The sequence below is a fragment of the Amphiprion ocellaris genome, chromosome 23, assembly GCF_022539595.1.
Source record: "Amphiprion ocellaris isolate individual 3 ecotype Okinawa chromosome 23, ASM2253959v1, whole genome shotgun sequence".
Lineage (NCBI taxonomy): Eukaryota > Metazoa > Chordata > Actinopteri > Pomacentridae > Amphiprion > Amphiprion ocellaris.
In genome coordinates this window covers 11,390,021-11,412,728 of record NC_072788.1, presented here as the reverse complement: position 1 = coordinate 11,412,728, position 22,708 = coordinate 11,390,021, and the positions used below count along the sequence as shown (strand labels likewise).

At 36.9% G+C, this 22,708-nt stretch overlaps 1 protein-coding gene across 1 annotated transcript in view; it reads right to left on the bottom strand.

The window, feature by feature from the left end:
• The window catches only part of LOC111565691 (phospholipid-transporting ATPase ABCA1-like), a 197,552-nt gene that overhangs the window by 129,950 nt on the left and 44,894 nt on the right, over nucleotides 1-22,708 (bottom strand). The window contains exons 12-15 of the mRNA XM_023265879.3: nucleotides 22,146-22,343; nucleotides 17,149-17,354; nucleotides 15,461-15,637; nucleotides 5,557-5,779 (exon numbers count right to left, since the gene is read on the bottom strand). Of these exons, the coding sequence (XP_023121647.2) occupies nucleotides 5,557-5,779; nucleotides 15,461-15,637; nucleotides 17,149-17,354; nucleotides 22,146-22,343 (804 nt within the window). The remainder of the gene's footprint in view (nucleotides 1-5,556; nucleotides 5,780-15,460; nucleotides 15,638-17,148; nucleotides 17,355-22,145; nucleotides 22,344-22,708) is intronic.

The window sequence follows — 22,708 nt, the reverse complement described above, 5'->3', positions numbered from 1 at the left end:
CTGTTTTATAAAATGTATTTCGCCAAAATCAAAAACCAAAGAAAAATTTTATGCCAAAGATGGCTTGTTTTGGCAGTTGTCCGACCAGCTTCCTATTCATTTCAATGGGGACTTTTAACGCAAATTTTTATGAATTTTGTAAAAACGGTATTGCGAATCGGCTAACCATTGCACAGTCATAGCACACCATATCCGATCAAGCCACACATTTTGATATATAATTTGCATGGGTTTTCTCAAAGCGTGACAAGTTAGGTGCTGAAAATCATGTCAGAAGAATCTAGAAGAATAAGCCAGAGGAATAGCAGTAATAATTAATTAGGCAGAGCTGGACATGTAGAGAACAAACATCCAAGGTCCTAGGATCATGAAACCTGCATCGTAATGGGATCATCTGTCAAGAATTTAAATAGCATTGTATCACGCTTTATTAAAACCATCATCAACTTTCCTTTTTGAATATAACTGACAGAATGAATTATTTTGTCCTATGTCATGTGTTCTGCCTCATTAGAAATAGCTGGAGAGCCTCAATATTGCATTTCCAGTAAGAGAAAGCACATCTAGTCACAGAGGGAACCAAATTCTAAGAATTGACTTTTATAGAAAAGGTCACTACAGGAAATGAATAAGTCGTGAGATTTGTGGAAGAGGGGTCACGCAACAGTCAATCGCACAAATGTCACACAAGTATATAAGTTCCTGTCCACATTTATTCTTTGAAGCTGGCATTGAATGTGCTGCTTCCCATGCTGCATGGTCTCTTGAAGATTTCCATTACAGGCTCTTGTCACTTTCCTTTGGCGGTGAAGGAGGGTCGCATGTGGCTTTTTGCCAGACTTGACTGAACTGGCAGCAGAGGGAACATTGGGTGACTTCTCAGCATGTTGGATGGAATATAAACTAAATGCATTGTACACCGGGACTGTAGTGATGCTGAGATAAACTTTGGTTGTTCTTCCTCACTGCTGACCTAGTGGGCAGTCATGGGTTATAATTGTTGGTGAAATATTAGGTACCGTAAGTAGAAATATCATGAACTTTTATGATTTAATTAAATCCAAAATTCACTTTCAGCTATCTGCCTAACTCAGTGCTGTACCATATTGACTATCTGGTTGCTAAAACTAAAAGCATACAAGGGATTTAGGCGAGCATATTTTTTGTTTAAAAACAGCTGGCTAATTCTCCAAATTATGTTAAGAATGGTAGAAAAAGAAGAAAGAAGAGAAGAAGAAGAAGAAGGAAGAGAGTGCAGTTATAAAGTCCTCGGCAACTCTGCATGCATTTACGACATTGCGTTTCCTTTTGCAGACAAGATATTAGGGAAAAATGATTTTTATTAGCTGTTAAATTTAGTATCCAGTCTTCTGAAAAGATGAATAACTACTTAATTGTAAGTTAAACTACTGTATTTAAAATTGTAATAAAATTATCTTGCAGGCAGAATGTGATCAACTGTGTTACCGGATAACTGTTAATGTTAAATCAATGCGTAAAAAGCATTTTACTGGAATATTGTGGGAGAAATTGCTGTGGTTTGATGTTGGGTTACTGTATAACAATGCATCACTAAAACATTTTAGAGTTCAATACGTTTTGTATCTAAATTCCTAATTAACCAAACAACTAAATGCAGCATAAAATGGAATTTCCCAGGAGCTTCAAAGGTGTTTCCAAGTGTAAGATATGAGTAAAGATAAAGTTCCACTACTGGCTCAATAATATCTCATTTTATTTATATTTTTGTCCTGTGCACTTGAGAGATTAATTAGATGTCAATAGCTGTTCCAACTGTGAAGGTGGTCTTTGATGTTGTCATTTGCATTCTTTTTTTTGTTGTTGTTGTTGTTCCCAGCTCTCAATGTTGTTGTGCGTTTAATCAAATTTTAATGACCAAGTGCAAACATGACAAAAACATTTGGAAAGGTGGTTTCACACTGTCAAAACAAGAGCATACTGTTTGGGAGAGTAAATGTGTATTGATAGTCACTGATCGGTGTTAGCTTTTGTACAGAAAAAAAACTGTCAAACCTGCTGATTTGATGTGGGAGCCAAGTGCGGGAGCAGAGTAAATATATCCGTCTGGATGCCAAACAGTAAATGCATTAGCTCCACCATAATGGAAGAGGAAACAAGTGTAAAACGACAGAGGACTCAGGTGCAGATGACAAAACCGGTTGTTGTCACACCTAATCCAGATACAGCCTAATGATAATTACCATTTGATTTGCTATTATTATTAATGTGCTGAAAATAGCTGTGAAATTATCATTTAGAATGGGCCTGTGATCTGAATACGCATCTCGCCTGCAGTTGCTCCTCCAAGGCACTCAACTAACTCAATTTATTGTTATTAATGTTTACAAATTGTTGATGGCTTGCAAACACATTAGGCTGATGGGAAATTACATTTCACCCAGCTGTTCAAATATCAGTTTTTATTTACCAGCCGCATTTCACAATTAAACTGCAAAAATTGATTAGGCCAATCTGAAATAACCATCCTTTTTTATTTTATTAACTGTGCCTACAAAACAAGGAGGTGCTGAAGGATGTGTGCTATATAAAGGAGACCCACACTAATGCTGCTGCTGCTGCTGCTGCTGCACTGTTTGTCACAGAGGCAAGAATGGTCTCCCTTTAATGATAACAGTGGCTAGTGCTTATTTCTGAATCGATTCTTTAGGAGATGATCATTTCAACAGATAAACAAGGTCACTATATCTCACCAAACCGCTGATTCTACAGAGAGATTAATACATAAACAACAACTTTTTAAATTGCAAGTGTATTGATATTTGCTGGAGTCCTGCCAATGTTGGATTTTTTAGGGCCAATGTTGATATATCAGCTGATATTCTTTACACACACACACACACACACACACACGCACACACAGAGTATATTACATATTCGCATATATTTATACAGTCTTCTTCACTGATAGTCATCGGGGTTATCAATCAATAATGACCAAAGTACAAGGGACATTCATCCATATGCTAAAAGAATATTTTGTAACCATATTTTGTGACTTTCGCCACTCAACAAAAGGATCCCTGCCTTTGTTGGCTAAAGCATGTCTTTAAACTCCGTCTGCTCACCATTAATCACCACAGGAGACTTTGTCATGGTGCCCATTGCTAGCTAAACTCCCACAATGCTCTCTGTTGGTCAACATTAATTTCCTGTAGTTCGGACAACCGCCGTCTTGGGTCGCTAGAGATGTTAATGACTTATTGATTAGTTGTTTATAACTATTAAAATATATATTAACTGATAAAGCACAAGACGAAAGACTTGCATGTCAAAAAATGTACTGTACATTCACGGTGGTACCTGTTTTTGCCACCAAGTGAAGCCTCTTACTGTTTATTAGTGCAGTGTGCAGTCCAGACTACTGGGAGCTCCATGTTGGAGAGCATTATGGAAGTTTGTCTAGTAAAGTGCCACCATGAGAAAGCATCATGGGACGCTTAATGGCTACTGTTGAGAGCTCTCCTGTTATTAACAAAGAGAAAATGTGGTTTTAGCAACACAGTTAGCTAATGGCAGATTGTCTGTGCCAGATGAGCAGCATATGTCACCTGACTGTGGTCATAGTGGATTCATTAGACTGTGTGAAGATGTCCATGAGATCATTTTCTGTTGTCAGTGTTAACTGATTATTGATAAGGCTGTTAACTATTGGTTGCTAAATGGTTGCACCAGTGTTAAACAGCTAACACAGCAAACAAATTTCAGTTGTCCAGCTCATTACACAGTAACAGAAAATCTACAATAAATGTATTCTGCTGTCTTTTATCTTCAAAATATGAGCTCTGTCCAGAGGTCATTAAGTGCCACAGCAGTCTTTATCATGGTGCCCTTCCTTGCTAAAATACCACAATGATTGGTGCTTGCTAACATGAACTGCCCGTAGTCTGAGTGACCACAATGTTTAACAGTAAGAGGCTTCTGGCTCATTAAATTTACAACCATGTGTTACACAAACTAGTTAGCAGCTTGCTGTGACGTCACCACTTGACTCTGCATCAGCCGTGATACGCATTCTGCTATATACTCTACAAGAAGTGCTAAGAATATTGTAAATAATGGGGTTGCAGCTGCTATATTTGACAATTTGACACCATTTCTAAACTACCTCAAGCATCTCTTTCTACATTACATCATGTTCTGTTAAAAAAAAAAAAAGATGGATACCTAACACATTCACCAATACATCTAAGACAGGCTCTAATATTTCCGAAACAAGAAAATGATAATACACATACTGTACATAACTACTGTTAGCTTATATATATATATACATATAGATAAATTCCAACTCATTTTTTTAAAACCTATTCAAATGATTGATGACTTAAAATTGAAGTTACTACACATCTTATACATCAGGGGCTCTGTGATACTTTGGTTATTCTTTCTTACTGTTTACTTTGTATATTTTACCCATGTGTTTTAAAAGCTTGTATAATATTAGATACAGTAAACGCAAACACCATTAAATAATAGGACCTCAAAACGATGTTTTCACAATTATTCTTCTTATTTCTTTCTGAAGAGGACAGTTTGTTTTCGTCAGCGTGGGGAAAAATACAGGCTGAATATTAATCTACTTGTGCCAAATTGTGTCAGAGCAGTATTTAATTAAAAAAAAAAACAAAAAAACCTCATAAACTTCAAGAGGTATTTTAGCCCACACTGCAGGGCCTCTCTTTGAACATGAAGTCTTTGCAATACAACTAAACCCCCACCCCACATTTATGGTTATTAACCAGCTAATTAGATTTAGTATAATGTAAAATAGTGTACAGCGTTCCAGTGGCAAAAGATAATTAATTTCCACTACAACCATTGAAATATACAATACCAAACATTCGTTCGGCAAATTACACAAATAGAAGCAATTACGATTACATCCTGCAATTACATGAAACAAAAGAAAATACTACTAGCGTGATTTTCATTTTGAAGAAACTGCAGTTTTGGTCACATGCTCAATTAATTAGCCCGAGAAGGCTGATTTGAAGAATCAGGGATAATGATTTGATTGTGTGCTCGGTAATTGGATATGATTAAGGACACCAACAATACCAAAACACAAAGCATAACAACTCTAACATGACCTATATGACTATAAAGATTACTTGTTTGGATGCATTTTGATGGATTCTTATTCTCTTGCTGCATTTGATGAGCTTTTATGAGAAGTAATAATTGAAATTAAGGCTAAAGCTAGCTCTTAAGTTGAAATAGTTTCAAAAATAAAAAAAGCTGCTTCATACTCGAGGCTACAAATTCGTAAAAAACACCAATAAAGCATGGAAGGATACAAAGTAATGCATTTTTTATTACAAAAAAGAAATATAAAGGGCTCATTTGCATACAGAGATAACTATATATGCAAAAACAAGTGAGTTTTCAATAATATTTCCATTTGGTGAACATTTTAACACTTTAGCAACAAGGTCAAAAAGGGTCTTTATGCATTACCTTCATATTGTATGCTTTGTGTTTTGATACTTCACATTCAGCGAACTTTCTACTGACCTTAACCATGACACTTATGAGCACACAGGGAACCGTGAGCAGGACAATGTTCTCTGCAAACCTCGCAGACCAAAGGGTACCGTTTTGAAAGCCAACGGCACGAAGCACCTCCTTGAGCCGCAGTTCTTTCTCCAGCACCAGGCTCTTGATGGTCATGCTCACAGTGTACATGAAGGCCAGCACCAGGAACATGGGGAGCATGGCTCCAATGCTCTGTATGAAGCTGGTCACAGAGGAAAGCAGTCAAAAAGATCAGAACGGTTCACAAAGGAGGTGTTAGATGGAGGTGATACTGTCAGATGAGTGTGGTTTTAGAAAGGAAAGGGATGGGGTCATTGTTTTTTACTCTTCCAGCAATGTCTTTTACAAACTAGTTGGCAAATCACTGTGAAGACACCATCTGACTCAACAACACCATCTTCTAAGCTGTGATACTTGCTCTGCTACATGTGCTGCAAACAGTGCTAAGAGTATTGGGCCATTCCATATAACGTCAACTAAATTGGAAAAAAGTTCCCAACTGCTCAGAATCAGTCTATTGTTTTTGTGAAGAAAAAAAGTATGTATTTAATGAAGCCATGCCAAGTTTTACCTTCATACTAGGAATATTTTCAGAGTTACAGGCCCTTGAAGTACATAGAGGTAGGTTGAAATTTGCATTATTTTTCATAACTTCATAAGTACAGGAGAGAGACCTTTAAATATTTTTAAGGGATGAAAAGCATATTTGAGTTATGGAACCAAATCAGTTTTACATCCATTTCAGGTATCCCAATCTAAACACTCAATCTGCTTTTAGTTCAGCCAACTTTGACCATCAAAATACGGGATTTATCATAGTTTCAACAGCCAAACTGCAGCAATTTCGTGTCTATGACACAGAGTCATGGAAACACTCATTGGTACCCTGGATGTGTTTATATAATTTATCAGTAAAAGCTTTAAAAAGTTTGAAGGCTCGTATCAGCATGTGTGATAAGCGGATGGTCAGAACAAGTTATAGACAATGAAAGGATCATTATTACCAGGATCATCTTCTAGACACGATTCATTCTGTGATAAAATCCTTTTCTGAATGTGTTTATCTGCTGTTCTGATGAAGTTATGAGGCTCAGAAATGCCTAATAACAGGGAATTTTGACCCATTCCTCTGAAATTATTCATAGCATGAAGGTAAAACTTATCATTTAACATACGGAAGTTATTCTACATAAAAATCAGCTGATTCTGAGGAGGTCAGACGGGAGGCACCTACTGATTTGTCATGGAATTACCCAATTGTAAAGAAGCGAGGTGCTCTGCTGGATAAACTGTGACACTATTTCTAAATCTAAAGCTTTTTCTACATTATGGTCTGTACAAAGAAAAAAAAACTGCTTTCATATCACACAGCACATATGGTGATACCAACATATCTGTGACATGGCGACAATATCAGCCAACATAAACAGTATACAGATTTTGGATACTTAATAAAAGCCTTGAAAACTCATTTCTAAGCACTACATCAAAGTATGATAAATTACGCTATGATGAAAGAAAATGTACTTGTTGAAGATCAAAATATACTGATAAAAGTTGCATTCATATGCCTAGTTTAAAGGGTTTGATATTTGTTTAGTAAAAGGAAACTCTTTTGCAGACACAGAAAATGTTCAAATCACCAGGGACAACGTAGACAACCTGAGCTGCATTCACAGCTGCCTTTGAGGTGTTATCATTTTTACGCTGAGCTAACCTTTGTAAACTCGGTGCATCAGCTCAATTGAGCGTTTAGTGCTTCACCTCGTGCCAGAGATGATGTACGATTTGATGCTGTTACAACACAATAAGGCGATATTAAACCGGCTTCATAATGCCACCAAAATGCCATGTCAATATCTTCCCCACCGCCAATATAATAAAGTGCTTCCTTTGCTTTATTAGACAGTGAAGGAGAGATATCAAATACCTCGTGACAAAGTATAGATCCTACATATCACTTAAGCCTGTATTCCATAAACACCGGCGGTATAATGCAAGCAAAGCAACGTCTCGCACAGATGAACAGATGAAGCACAAAGTAACTCTGAAGTAATTGGAAGGACAAAGCTCCTCTTCCAGGCAATTTAACACGAACAATTGATCAAAACACACTTCCAGTACATTTGCATGAAATGAATTCCCCCTATAATTGTGGACAAGTTATTTTTAAAGCTCATTTGAATCCCTGCCAAGTGGCAGTAGTTCACTTAAACATCTACTTTCCTTAATTGATAGTTAGCTCTGCATTTTTTCCCCAGTTATTTGTTGTTTCTCGGGTCTTATTCACATTCCCTTTCAAAAAAACTGGAAATTATTTCACTGTAATCATCCCTCAGAAAGTATTCACTTGTTCTTTTTTTATTTAATAGATTACCACGGCGGCTTTTGATGTAATTTGATGTATGAAAAAGCTAAAAAGGCAAAACAGCATTTGAAGTGCATTAATTTTCTGTTTAATTTTAAATCAGCACAGGAAAGAGAAACTCTGGGTTATAGGAGAAGCTGAATGAGAGCTCACACGGGATGGATCGCTTTTCAAACGAGGCCTAGAAAGCTGCAGGGAGGGATTGGTTGACACGGAGTTTCTAAAAGTTCACACGCAAAGCGACTAAATCTGAAAATGCCACACAAGATCGCACAAATAATATCTTTGAACCCGGAAGATCAAACGTGAAGAGGCCCAAGATCAATGCGCCGCAACAAATAGCTAATGGATACATTAGTGTGTTTTCCTGGGGAGGTAAGCAGCGGCGTGTAGCATCAAGATGAATACTAATTCTGCTATTATCTGCTTCCGATTCCACCCCAACATCTCTGGAACAGCTGACAGCCGGTGTGAGTTAACTCCTTCTGCGACTTCCAGCACCGGAGGGGAAGAGATCAGTCATGCACACCGTGTCTGACACCGACAACCTTGCCACCAGATGCTCTTGAATTATACATTCGCTGATCGATCAAAGGTGCTTAAGTAATAGAACTCCAGGCAGATCTGTGTTACAGGGCTCCACTTACATTGGCAGGCTGACCTAAATTTAGGAAAGCTGGATTTCTTTTTTTTCCCTCGGTAAATCGAGAGATAGTAAAGCAGCACAGCCTCCCCGAAGGGTTGGACGCGAAAAGAAAAAGAAAAAAAGCTTCCATTCTGAGCAAATATACTATTGAGCACCTCAGCTGGGAAGGAATGAACAATTCATTGAAAGGAACGGGGTTTATTTTTCAAATGTGGATTATTTTATTGCTGCTACAAATTATTTCTCAAGGAGAAATGCGTCCTGTATGTGGTCCTGGCATAAAGACTATTTTAGACGCCATATTTCATGCAGCGTCTCAATTTTTATCTAACAGCACGATCCAGTCGACAAAATAAAGTAAAATTGCATTAAACTTTCTACTATTTTTAATGCAACTTCACAAACCAGCAGCAGATTTAGAGGGAGAAAAAGACGTGAAAACTGATAAGAGTGAGGATTTAAACATTAACAACTGCAAAGGAAAAAAGTGAGATTTGTGAGAAATAAGATGCATTTTTCAGGTTGTGGTTCACTCTAGAAAAAAATCTTTTACATATATTCTTTAAACATCAAAGTGAGTCAAATTATTAATTGATCCTCAGGTAGCATGAGGACGTCTGCTGGCTTTAGACAGTACAGTTACAGTTCAGACCACAAGTATTTGGACAGCTACAACTTTAGTGCATTTAATCTGAAATAAAGTAATGGATACTATACTGTCCTCTCAGCTTACATGGACTCTGGAACTGGTTGTCTTCATGCATCTTTCTGTATTCGTAGTTGTCGCTATGCTATGAGGCAGAGTTCTGCACCAAGAGTTACATTTTTTCATCAGTTCAGACCGTAACTAGTTGCTTTCTTCTGTTTTTTAAGCTTTTGCCCATTTAATTTGAAAGAAGTAATGGATGCTGTGGGGCTGAAACAATTCCTCAAGTTATTCGAGTAATTCAATTCCTAAAATCCCTTAAGGCAAAATTCTCTGAATCGGGGTTTTGTTCAATCCATTACATACTATACCCGAGGTCACTAACTGGCGGACCACAGTCCGAGTCCAGACCCAGACTTCATCCTCTGCGGACCAGGACCTATAATCAATAAATTATAAGGGGATTTTAAATTTGACGGGACATTTCTATTTTAACCAGCACAGCTTTTCTCATGTTTACGGCGTCGGTTTAACAGATCAGAGGGCTGAACTATGAAGGCAGTTTGACATAGTCAGACTTTCTTTGTGTAAATCGGCTCAACAAAAACTAAAACCTTAGTCAGAGTTAACAGGGATGAAGGTGGCTTTCAACTTTCTTTGTTAAGTCAGACTTTCTGATTCAAACTCGTCACACAAACAGGAGTGTTTAGCAATCCTTTGACTCGTTTTCAACACAAAATTAATCGATCGTGTTCAGCTGCTTTAGTCAACAGGTTGTTTTAATGGACAACAATGAGGAATAGAAAATTTATGATGGTAAAAAGCTGTGACTGGATATTATGAAATTATTATTTTAGTAATGTAAGACAGGAATTCTGGTAGAAAAAATAAATGTGCGTAATGTATTTATATTACCGATCAATGTAGCTGATTATTTCTAACAGACAGCTGCACAATAAAACTATGAAACTTCATATATTCAAAATGAAACTAATCTTAGTTTTTGATTGAATATTCTCTGTAATAAATAAATAAACTAATAATTTTTCTTATTTGTGTTCTACAAGCTGCAGTAGCAGCAGTTTAAACGAACCAAACATAAAAACATATTTATGCGATTTCTGCATCATCAACTAAATACATGTGGGGTTTCTATGAGTTAGAGTTTTTTATTTAAAAAACCCTGTACTATATATGTACAATATCCCTGTACAATACACCACAGATGTCTGCCCGTCTTCCACCAGGGCGTTACTTCTGTTGCACAGCACGCTCACTTCCACTTTTGATGCTGTAACATGCATGCCAAGCTAGGAATCTGATTACGCGATTAATGACCAGAATAATCGATAGCTGCAGCCCTAGATACTATATTGTCATCTCAGCTTACATGGACTCTGTAACTGATTTTCTCCATGCATGATTCTGCATTTGTATCTGCCACCACGCTATTTCAACACAGGTGTGATACAAGTCAGAATTACTAGTCAGACTTCTGCACCAAGAGTTCAATTTTAGCTTACCAGACCACACAGTCTTTTCCCTCCTGCTCTCAGAGTTAAGTGTTTGTAAATTCATAGTGATGTCTTCTTCCTAGCCAGAAAGAAGCACTGAGAAAGTCAGAGGACACGTCTGACTCCTGAAGCCCAATCCACTGGGTTTTTGACTAAGACCCTTCTTGCTCAGGAGTGGTTCAAAACATGTCCCAATTATTGAGGCCACAGTGCTCCTGGGAACAAGAAATTGTTTTCTATCCTTTATCTGATCTATTTCTCGCCACAATTGCATCACAAAGGTCCACAGACAGTTTCTTTGACTTCAGGGTTTGGTTTATTTTATAATTTGACAGTAAAGGGTCTGAATACTTTTAAATATTTTCAATAAATTTCAATAAATGTGAAGTTTTTCATCTAAATATGCTCTGCTATTTTTCAATTAGGCATGGAATAAAATCTTTTGTATGTCATTCAAGCTAATTGCTTTTTCTGTTCATGATGGCTACGATTTAAGTTTTGATTGGTTTGGATGACAGTGTTTAGGCGTCTAATTCAGTGAATTTTATTTATACGGCACTAATTCGCAACATAAGTAATATCAGGGCACTTCATTTCAAAGAGATTAAAGAAAGGTTTGCAATGATGAAAAGTTAAATTCACCACATTTTAGAAAGTTACTTGCGGTAACATATTAATACTGAATAAAGAGTATTTTCTCAAGGATAAAATGAAGGCAGCCTACAGGTTATAAAGGTTTCTACAGAAAGAAAATGTGCAAACTGATTTTACATTGCATTACTTATTCACCATCGCTTTTCTGTGCAACATTCAGAACCTCTGACTGTCGCAAGCACATCAGCAACTACAACAGCTACAACTCTGCCCTCTCCGCACTTTCATTTATATGTGAGGCACCAAAACATAATCCAGCCACAACCATATGTCTATGCTAGCATTGGAAAATATACTAACTGGCCATTAAGAGTTGTGTTCAACTTGAATGGCCAGTTAGTATATTTAGTTTCCATTTTTGGTATAATATAACCTGTGCAAGATCAATACTTTCTACATTTAGACGACGGTGCAATATTTTATACATATAAAAGAGTCTGCACTATCGAAGAATAATATTGTTTTCTACATTTTGCAGACTGCACAATATTAATGTTAGACATATGGCATAGAAGAAAACGGTGTAATATTAGTATTTTCTACATTTCTACGACTGCAAAATGAATTTTTTTACATTTACAAGAACCTTGTGCAATATTATTTACTATATAGTAGATTCTGTGCAGCATCAATATTTTCTACATTTCTAAGAGTCTGTGGAATAGTTATATTTTCTACATACAGAAGAATCTGTACAATATCTGTTATTTCTATATACAGAACAATGTGGAAAAAAAACTATTTTCTTCATGTGAAAGGATCTGAGCTACAACAATATTTTTCTAAGCATAACAGAACTCACTATATGAAAGCACTGCCTGTTCCACTTATCATTACAGTTATATTGTATATTATTCTATTGTATAGACATGTATATTTCTTGTTTATTTATATATTTATACTCATGTCCCTACATTTATCCTCTTTGCTGCTTTAACACTGCAAATTTCCCCACTGCAGGATTAATAAAGGATTATCTTTTCCAATCTTATCTCATCTCATAGCTGTTTGCTGAGATATTAATTCTATATTTACGTCCTTTAACTGGTTGGACAGCAAACAGAAAGTGCTACTGGGCCTCAGTCTGATGCTACAAAGAATAAAACAGGATCGGATGTATAGAGACACATCAAGCACAACTCTTATTGCAACAGACTCTGGCTTTGCATTCTGACCATTTAGCATATCAATAGTGACCATTTACACAGACGAAAAAGCTGAGTGTCCCGGTGTGTGAATTTATTATGCGAGTTATTATTAATATATGAATCTCTGGCCCCTGTAAGCAGGGAAAAACCACTCTTGGAAGCTGGAATTACAGCATAAAGTATTAAAAGCCCCTTTCTGAACTGAGGCTACAAAGAGTTCTTTTAATACAGTCATGCAAGGACTATTTTCAGATGTCACTAAGACAGCAGAAGCACTTTAGACATAAAACAAAGCATCAACAGCTGATTTATTGCTAGTTAGGAGCTTCTGATGTTGTAATAATGCTACTCTGAGTAGTACGAGTTTGCACGAGTTTAATTAGCTCCTGCAGATGGACAAAAGCACACCCTGAACTGGAATATTCCTCATGTCCATCGCTGCAGGCCTGTATAGCCCAACATCAAGCCCGATGCGGATGTGAAAGACCTATTGATGGGGAGCACCGCCTCAGGATCCAAACAAGGCATGCCTCTGATTCGGGAGCGTGCAATGGCACAGAGGCCGGTGATAAAGAACTGGTTTATGTGCTATCGGGCCCCGCGGGGGTCAAGTTTTATCCCACACTGTCATCGCAGGCCTGTGCACAGTGTGAATATGAAGACAGTGGGAGCTTATGCGGTTTGGTTATCTCCAGTTCAAAATGCCAGCGAGGTCAGCTGTGGTTGGAGGGGCCCAGATTGCTGCTAGTTCACTGGGTGCACTACTGGCGACAGCTTTGAGGAGGAAATGAGAAACACAAAAAGGAAATGATTTCGAAGGAGAGCTCTGATGAGTGCTGGGGTCAGTACAGATAATGGCGGCTTGTTAGCTGAAGTTTATCAGCAAAGTAGAAATATTGTTTATGTGCGACTGAAAAGGAAAGGAGCAAAGATAAGAATGCGATAATAGAAGTGAATGATGGAGTGGGCTGCAGCTGACTGAGCTTCTGTCAAAACATAATGTGTGGTTAAAATAAAGAAATTCTGCTAAAATATATCACATTTTGCATGAATGACACATTTTTAATGTAGCCAACACACTTTTTCTTCTTCATAAGTTGCACATACACCAAATCTTTAACACTATACGCAAAAATCTTTAAGTGTTGGTGTTTTTTAAAATTAAATTTTAAGAAAGAAACTGCAGCACAAACACGTCTATCCGAATGTCCTCTCCTTCTTTTTGCCCGGCGACACTCAGATGAAAATAATTACCACCAAAGTTCTTCCCCTCCGTCGCTGCCTCTCTGTGTTTTAGCGCATCTTCCTTTGTGTGATTTCACCCTCAATTATTTATGAACGAAAAAGCATTTTTCAATTATTAATCATTTATAGAAACGCCCAAATGTCTCACAAGGAGAAATAGTAAATGGTGGTGGGGCTCTGAGTATTGCAGAGCTTTACGGCTCCTATTTATCATCTGCATTTTTTAGTCTTTTGCTTTACAAAGATGGGCGCTGAAGCAACGAGGCCAGGAAATAAACCGCACCATGACGGTCCAATTTATCGTAAATGGCAGCAAATATGTGCAAATATGTAACAATAATAATAAAACAACAAAGACAACTGGTGACACTGGTGAAGATGCCAGTCTTTTTAAATCTGCTGCGCGTGTATTCTGTAATGAATTGGAAGGATTATTTTGTTTTTTTGTCAAATTAAAATGGCACTACTGCTTTCAGATCTCCATTGGGCGCAGCATTTAGTTCAGCTCCACTCCAATTAGCAGAAACTATCTTGTTGTCTGGCGCGCTGAACCGAGTGCACCCACTAAGGCAGTTAAAACAAATGCGAATTCTGTGTTTTAAAGTTTACTGAAGCTGCAACAAAATAGCGTGCAATACAGTCAAACTGCATTTAATCTTCGAACCACAGTGTGAATACAAAAATTAACTTAATAGTGAACAGAGACTCAAAATGATGAAAATCAAATCAATAAAGACACTTTGATTCTGGATTTCGAATTCAAAATTCAACAATAGCACTACCGTAAATGCATTTAAAGTCATAATTTTCACGTTTCTTTTTGCCGTGGCCTCTTTAAATATGTTGATCCAACCACCCGCCCTGAAGGTTGATTCACTGTAAATCCAAAGCAAATAATATTTTAAAATTAGATCGCTCATCTCTAGGTTTTTTCCCACGGGTTGTGAAGATTTTGTGTCTCCTGAAAGGCTGGATGTGTATTGTGTTGTTGGACCTAAATCTCCCTGGTAATTATCTTTTCTCTTGATGGCATCACTGGGCTTTTCCCCTTTATTAATGGAGATCATAACGCCGTGTGGATGGGAGTAATTTCCCAGACTCTGAGGAAATCTTAGCTGCGGAAAGATTCGGCGCGATACCACATCACTTGCATCCCAAGGTGAATGATCCAACGCGATAGAAGCTGGCGCTATCGATAGATAAAACGCAGGTGCTGCAGCAGCGCAATCAATATTTGCATGGCGCTCACTTGCTTGAGAAGGAAACGCAAGGAGGAAAGGGACTCTAAGTGGTAAATAATTCAGGAATTTCCTGTGGTTTGACTAAAATCGATAGTTTCTGTCCCCTTTCACTCACTTCCTCTCCATCCCTGAATATTTCGGATATTTATTATTTACTTTTAACAACGACATTATTAAGAGAGTCCCTTATCGTTGCCTTTTCTTCTGTCAGAGCACGAGATATTAAAGAAAGGGGTAAGTTAGACAAATAGGAGGAAACATCCCTCCGCAGGGAAATCTGGAGGGCCAAAGTGACTGATAAGACCATAACTCTAGTATGTGGTGGCAGAGAGTGGCAACTCCCCGGAGACAGCACAAATGTATTGCTGTAATACCCTCTTCCTCTTCCTCTAATCACACAGAGAATAGCTTTTGTACTCACACGTCGTCCACGTAGCACGGATACGGCATTTGCTGGGCAAAAACACCGAGCGGTTGGGTCTTGGACGTTTGCGCTCGTATAATGCCATGATCCATCATATCCTGCAGGTAGGCGAAGCCGCCCCATATATAGCGCAGGTCGCTGGCAGAGTTGTCTCGGGCTCCGGGAGACCATAACCTTATTAAAAAGAAGACAGACCGTGATGTGTTTTAGCAAAGGGCATGTAAACTACAGCCACAGGGGTCAGAAATACAGGCAGGGTAGCACAATTGTTTTAGAGGTCGTATAGACCAACAGTAAACTTTAAAAGATTTCAAAAGACCTCACGCTTTGGTCAAAAGAAAGAAGAAAATCATTAAAGTTTGGGCTTACAGGAGGACTGCTGACAATGTGGGAAACATGCTTCGCTTTCTGGTTGAGTCATCCTATATAAAATGAATCAAATCTATAAAAAAGTTCCAACCTGACTCCCTCAGAATTAACTTTTTTTAAAAATCTACAATAACTGTAGCAAATTCAATAAAGCCATGCAAAAATCTACCTTCATATAATGAGTACTTTCAGCTCTTTAAAGTACAAACACATTTATTTTTTCTATAATTTCTGAGTCTCATACTTTCAAGGAGCAGAGATTTGTATTAAATTTTTAGGCCTAAAAAACACGCCTGAGATCTTGACTTAGAAATTGCATTCAAATCAATTTTACATCCTCTCAAGGAGTCATAGTTTTCATTTAGCCAACTTTGAGCATCAATGTTATGGGATGTATCAGAGTTTGAACAGTAAAACTGTAAGCTTTGGCACCCTGGAGGTGTTTTTTTGTTTTGGGATAATTCAACATTTCAAAAGGCGCATTCTGTATCAATCGGAGGGTCATATCATGTGTGATAGGTGGTTAGTTAGCTATAGCAAATGAAAGGTCTGATTTTAGCCTACATTTGATACCAGGATCATCTTGTCGGCAGGATTCCTCGTGGGTCAAGATCATTCTCTAATATATGCATATTTTGACATTTGCAAACTTAGCTACATCCCTGAAATTTAAAGCTTGAAGTTGAGACTCCAAAATACTGGAAAAAAAATTGGCACTAAATTTCATTCCACCTCTATGCCCTCCAATGAACTGCAGCTCTGATAAATAATGAAGGTAAAATTTTGGTAAGGTTTCATTAAACATAATAAAATTATTGTACCAAAAAAAGTGCTTTTGTCATGTTCGATGAGAATTTATACCACTTTAATGCTGCTAAATTTAAACACTATAATAGAACCAGCATGCAACTAGCTTAGCTTAGCAAAAGACTTGTAACAGTGGCTCCAAAATTAAAACATAGTAGCAAAAAATAATACATAGCTAGAAAAAACAAAGGCAGATTAATTACCTTTCCAGTCATAAAGCTAAAGATATTCATGACGGTAGAGTCAGGACACAATTAGCAAAAAACTTGGTTCAGTCAATCTGTTTCTTACTGCTAAAGTATCTATTAGCTTTACCATGTTTAGCATAAAAACAGTACCAATTCTCCAATCTAGCAAGAGAGCAAATATATTTCCCAAAATGTCAAACTGTTTCTTTAATAGCTATTAGATGAAGAAAGCCACTAAGAAAAAACTAAGGTAACAGTTTTTCAGTTGGCACATGTAGCATTTTAATTGACTTTAAGGTGTAATACAGAGAGGCTAAGCACCTTTCTTTTATTTTGTTGGTTTGCTCCACCTCATCGATGTCCATGCGGATTTTGTACTTGACGTAAGGAGGGATGTCGCTGGAGTTTTCCTGCAGGTTTTCAAAGACAAAACCAGCCCAGAACGTATCATTTCCCAGCAGATCCAAGGCTCTGGTCACCAGATGGCCTTCAGTGGGAGCTGCCTCGAACTTATTCAGATCGAAACACTGTCAACAAAAACACGAGTGTCTTACTTTCACAGCAATTCATTCTCTTTTCATATAAACTTTCAGCATCCACAAAAAGAAAAGAGTAAAGCAGAGGCCAGCATCAACTCACTGGCAGAACAGCAGATGGATATTTAGCAAGAGAAAAAAAAAGTATCACTCAGCTATCGACTCAACCACACAGAGTGTCGTTCCAAATTATGTGGCGCTGCCAGGGGTGGGAAATGTTTTGGACTTCAGCAGAGACAAGCAAATGAGATACAGCGTCGCTAGCACTCTTCTGTTCTGTAGCCTCATCCCCCGTTTCATGAGACGATAATGAGCTCGCCGTCCTGGGAGGCAGTCACACCTGACAGCTGTCCACACATCGTGGCGCTGCAATAGTTTTATCATTTCTTTCCCAGAGGAGTCCATATTCTATATCAGGCAAAGGGTGGGAAACAAATATCACAGCGGCACCATTTGTTCGGCACATACTAGCGAATATATCAGACCCTCAGCCCAAAGTTTGGACAAATGCTGAGTGAAATATGAGGGAGGAAAATGTTCGACAAAATCCTGGCAACAGCGGCTACTTGCACATATAAATAATACATATATAGATTAACTGAAATTGCAGAGCCTTTCTAATTACCTACTATGTGCCATATAAAATCAATATGTTCCTAGAAGGATAAGAGAATGCAAGTTTATATCAATATTTTCTACTTTGAGAATAATCCTTACAATATCAACATTTTCTACATATATACAGAGGAACAGGTTGCAATATTTAGAAGACTGCAACATTAAAATTAATTCTACATATAGAAGACTGGTTAAAATTTATATTTTACACTTAGAAGAAGCTGTGCAATATTAATTTTTTTTTCATAGTTAAAAGATGGTGCAAAATTCCTATTTCTGCATTTAGAAGATTGTGCAAAATGTTTATTTTTTAAATTTAGGAGACATTATTGATATATAAGAACACTATATATATATATATATATATATATATATATATATATATATATATATATATATATATAAATAAAATTTAATATTGTAATTATTTCTACATTCAGAACAATCTGCGTCATATAAATATGTTTATACATTACTGCAAAATTCATAATTGCCACATATACAAGATACAAGAACACAGTGCCAGATCATTATTTTCTACACTTAGAAGGCTGCAAAATGTATATTTTCTATGCTCTTTGTAATGTTTTCTACATAGAGAAGACTCTGATAATATTTTACATTTAGAAGAATTTGTGCAATAATATTAGAAATTTTTATACAATTAAAAGAGTGAAAAATATTTTTTTTCACATTTAGAAGACTGTACAATACTACTATTTTATTTTATATAGAAGAGCAGAGCACTGTGCAAAAAAATATTTTTTTAATTTTAATGATTGGTCAAAAAATGTATATTTCTACATTTAGAACAATGTGTGCCATATTAATATGTTTACACATTCAGAAAAATTTGCAATGTTAATATTTTCGACATATAGTGGACCACTGTGCAAAAAATATATTTTTTGAATTTAGAAGGCTGGTTAAAAATGTATATTTCTACATTTAGAACAATCTGTGCCATATTAATATTTTTATACATTTAGAAGATTGTGCGATAAAATTATTTTCTACATTTGAAATATTTTAAAATGATTATTTTCTATTTTATACATTTAGACGACTGTGCAAAAGTAAGAATTTCTCCATGTAGAAGAACACTGCAATACACTTATTTTCAATATATAATAAAATCTGAGCTCTATCAACATTTTCTACACGTAGAGATCTTTGTACAATATCATGTTCTACATAATGAATATTTATGCTACTGCTGTGAGGAGTTACAAGAGCCCAAAGTTTGGACAAGTGCTGAGTGAAACACATGGAAGGAAAATGTTCGACATAACCCTGGCAATAGGGGCTACATGCTAACAACAATTACAGGGCGTCTTTCCTACGAGAATATTGAGGTTAACTGGAATTTCAGAGCCTTTCCAAGCCCTAAAAGTAAATATGTTCCTAGAGGTGACTGAGAATTCCTGTTTCTGCATTTTGGAGATTTTTTCTGTCTTATAGCAATAATCTGACTCCAAAAGAAACTGAAAAACTGGCGCCGCTGATAGCTTTCCAATCCCATCTTGGCCTAATTCAGTCTGCAGTGGTGCACACGTGGATGCTTACAGTGGCCAAGCTGCTGCTGACTAATATATAAACAAAAACATTAACAGGAGTGGATCTCATTGACTTATACAAACATATGAGCAATGCGGTGGTCAAGTGGCAGCAGAAGTGCTCCCTATCAGTCCTGTTGAAGATAACGCACTTTAAACTTTATTTGCTCATGTTAGTAAGACTTCACAGCTGATACATTGGGGTCATGCTCAAGTGTGCTTAATGTTGAATACACACTCCTCAATAAGCACCTGACCAGAGTCATCTGACACTATACTATTATAAAGAGCTTTTGTGCTGTTTACATACATATTTCTGTTCTTATTTATGCTTTATGAACGCTGGAGTTTGATCAGTTAAATTGTGAAACAGTAAATGCATGAAAATGAATAAAGTTTGGAGTTTCATCAATGTTTTTTGAAGCCAGGCCAGTTATAAAATGACCATAAATTAACACAAAAATTAATAATTTTCCCTCACCTATTGTTATTTCAAGTATAGTAGCAAATAGTTTCTTTATCAGGCTGTTACCCTCTTCTGCTCTCAATTATTTGACATTTGTTAGCTGGTTTTGATCTAAGGATGCATAGAATACTCTGACAAAGGACCATTGCTGGAAGTTTATTAGTGCCTGAAGATGATTTAAAACATTACAAATTATTTAAGATTAGTCATAAAAAATAAAATCTAAATTTTCATTATATTTTCAGCAAAATAGCATATATAGACTATTGTGGTGGTAAATTGCAAACTATATTTTAATGTTATGGGGATCCTTCAAGTACACTCTTCAGTGATAAACTGACAAAAGATATTTCCTTTATCATACAGTGGCTATAAAAATTATCCGCTCCCTTTGAAAGTCTTCCCCTTAATTGCTTTCCAACATTGAATCACCACCAATTTGCCCTTTCTGACAAGAATTAACAAAAAAAAGACTCTTTCATGTCAAAGGGAAAACCGATTTCTACAAAGTAATGTCAATTAATGAAAAATACAAAATTTAAAATCAGCGATTATTATTATTTACCCCGTTCAAGCCGGTAAAGTCTTCAGAGGGAGTCATAGGTGTCTTGGTGGCCCTATGGATTTACAAATGTGTCATATTGTTTCTATTTCTCAATGATGAATTCAACTGCACTCCAGTGACTTTGAAACTGTCTTGTTTCCATCCCCAGACGGGCTTTTCAATAACCTTTTCACTGAAGTTTTTGGAGTGTTTTTTGTCAGGAGTACTGATTCACCAGTGACTGGACCTTCCAGATACAGGTGTCTTGAACCTACAATCACTCAGACACATTCGCTGCACTCAGATGATCTTCATTTTACTAACTGTGTGACTTCTAGCATCAACTGGCTGCACCTGTGTTGAATTTGGTTCTGCAATTAACATTAGGGCAGGAAACAGACTGCGTTATGTTGTGTATAGCTACCACTTTACCTGATTGTGGATAGCAATTACATATGTGAAGGTGGCAGGGGGTGAGGATGGGCTTTGTACATGCATTTGATCACACAATGCAGAGAAAATGAGGGTTTTGTTGCAAACTGTGCCACAATCAATATATCACTGTCGACAATGTGTGTGTTCCTACTTAGAGACGCCACTGTGTTTGATGCCATTTCAGATTCACTGCAGTCTGGCCAATAACAATGCTTTTGTTTTTTGGTGATTATCGTGGAAGGAGTGTAGTGACAGATCTTTCTGCGTATTTGACAGTTTGTTAAGTCAAGGATATTAAAGTTTAATGAACAAAAGACCCAAAAGCCTTTTTTTCTGCTTGTTCTTTAAAAAAAACACAAAAGCTGAGCGAAAGAGAAAGATAAAAAGAAAACTGCAGCCTTGATTTCGGTTTGAACAATAGCAGAGCATAGACACCGCAACAAAAGAGCTAGGAAACAGAATAAAAAAAGCACTGTGCTAAACATGGACACATTGTGCCTTAGATGCAAAGCAGCCTGCTTATAGACTGCAGCAGCACTGATGTTTTGCCAGAGTTGTGACAGTTGTGAGCCGAAAGACACAAGAATAAATGAAATCAATTATATCAGAGTAGCAACACTTTTGCCAGATCATTGTCTTGAGCTTTAACGGGAAAATATGTCGGGTAATCAAATAAAAAACAGCAAATTATGTATATAAGATGCTGCTGCAAGAGGCAGCTAAAGTTAGCTCTTGCAAATCATGTTTTTAGCAAACCAATAATCCAGAAAAGAATTTAACTTATTTAAAGCAAAAGACAGTTTCTTTCAGCATTTTAAAGGTCACGGAGCACTTATTTTTTAATGGCAACTCCAGCCACAGAAATCACAAGGGTAATATCAGGTAAACGGAATAAATAACAGAGAGTGAAAGGCTAAGAAAGAAAGAACTGTAGTGGAAGGGCAGAAATAAAATACACTTGCTGCCAATGTCCCTTAGCAGAGAGATTTATGTTTAAAAGAAAACCTTAAATGTCAGAGAAGCTTTTGTTTAGTTTTTTGGGTTTTTTTTTTAGATCAAATCTTTTAAGAGGTCACTTAACCTCCTGGTGCATGAGTGAGGTGGCAGCTAGGTTTGTGAGGTGTTTCACATTTACTCAAAGCGCAGGAGAATGAAATACATACGCCGAGGAACTTGGAGATAAGCTGCAGGATTTGGGTGGTGCTGTTATAAGCATCCCTCCAGTCAAAAGGCGGAGCTCCGGGCGGCCGATCTTCTGGAGGCCCGTTGTACAAGAAGTTGCGGATCATCTCGGCGGTCAATCCGGTGCTGTTTAGACGCTCGTCGAGGGCAGCGGCGAAGACAGGATTTGCGAGCAAAGCCTGATTTTGAAGGAAAGAAGATGCAGTTTAGTTGGGCCAATATATAACTGAGGGACTTTTGAAGTCCATGGGAGATATCTTACATACATTTTTATTAAAAGAAAAAAAAAATAGCTTTTTATGTTGATTATGATCATGTCTTTACAAATTCCATAATTATTTATTATAGAAACAATCATTTATTCATAAAAATGACTGGCTATCACTAAAATGTCAACTAAATAACCGTCCGAATTCAATAACAACGACCTACTAATTAACTAAACAATAATAAAATGAGCTCATTCATAAATTGTTTTGATAGTGTTCTTTTTACCAAGTTGAGATAATCATGACAGATATTTCTTTTTTTGGCAATATATCAC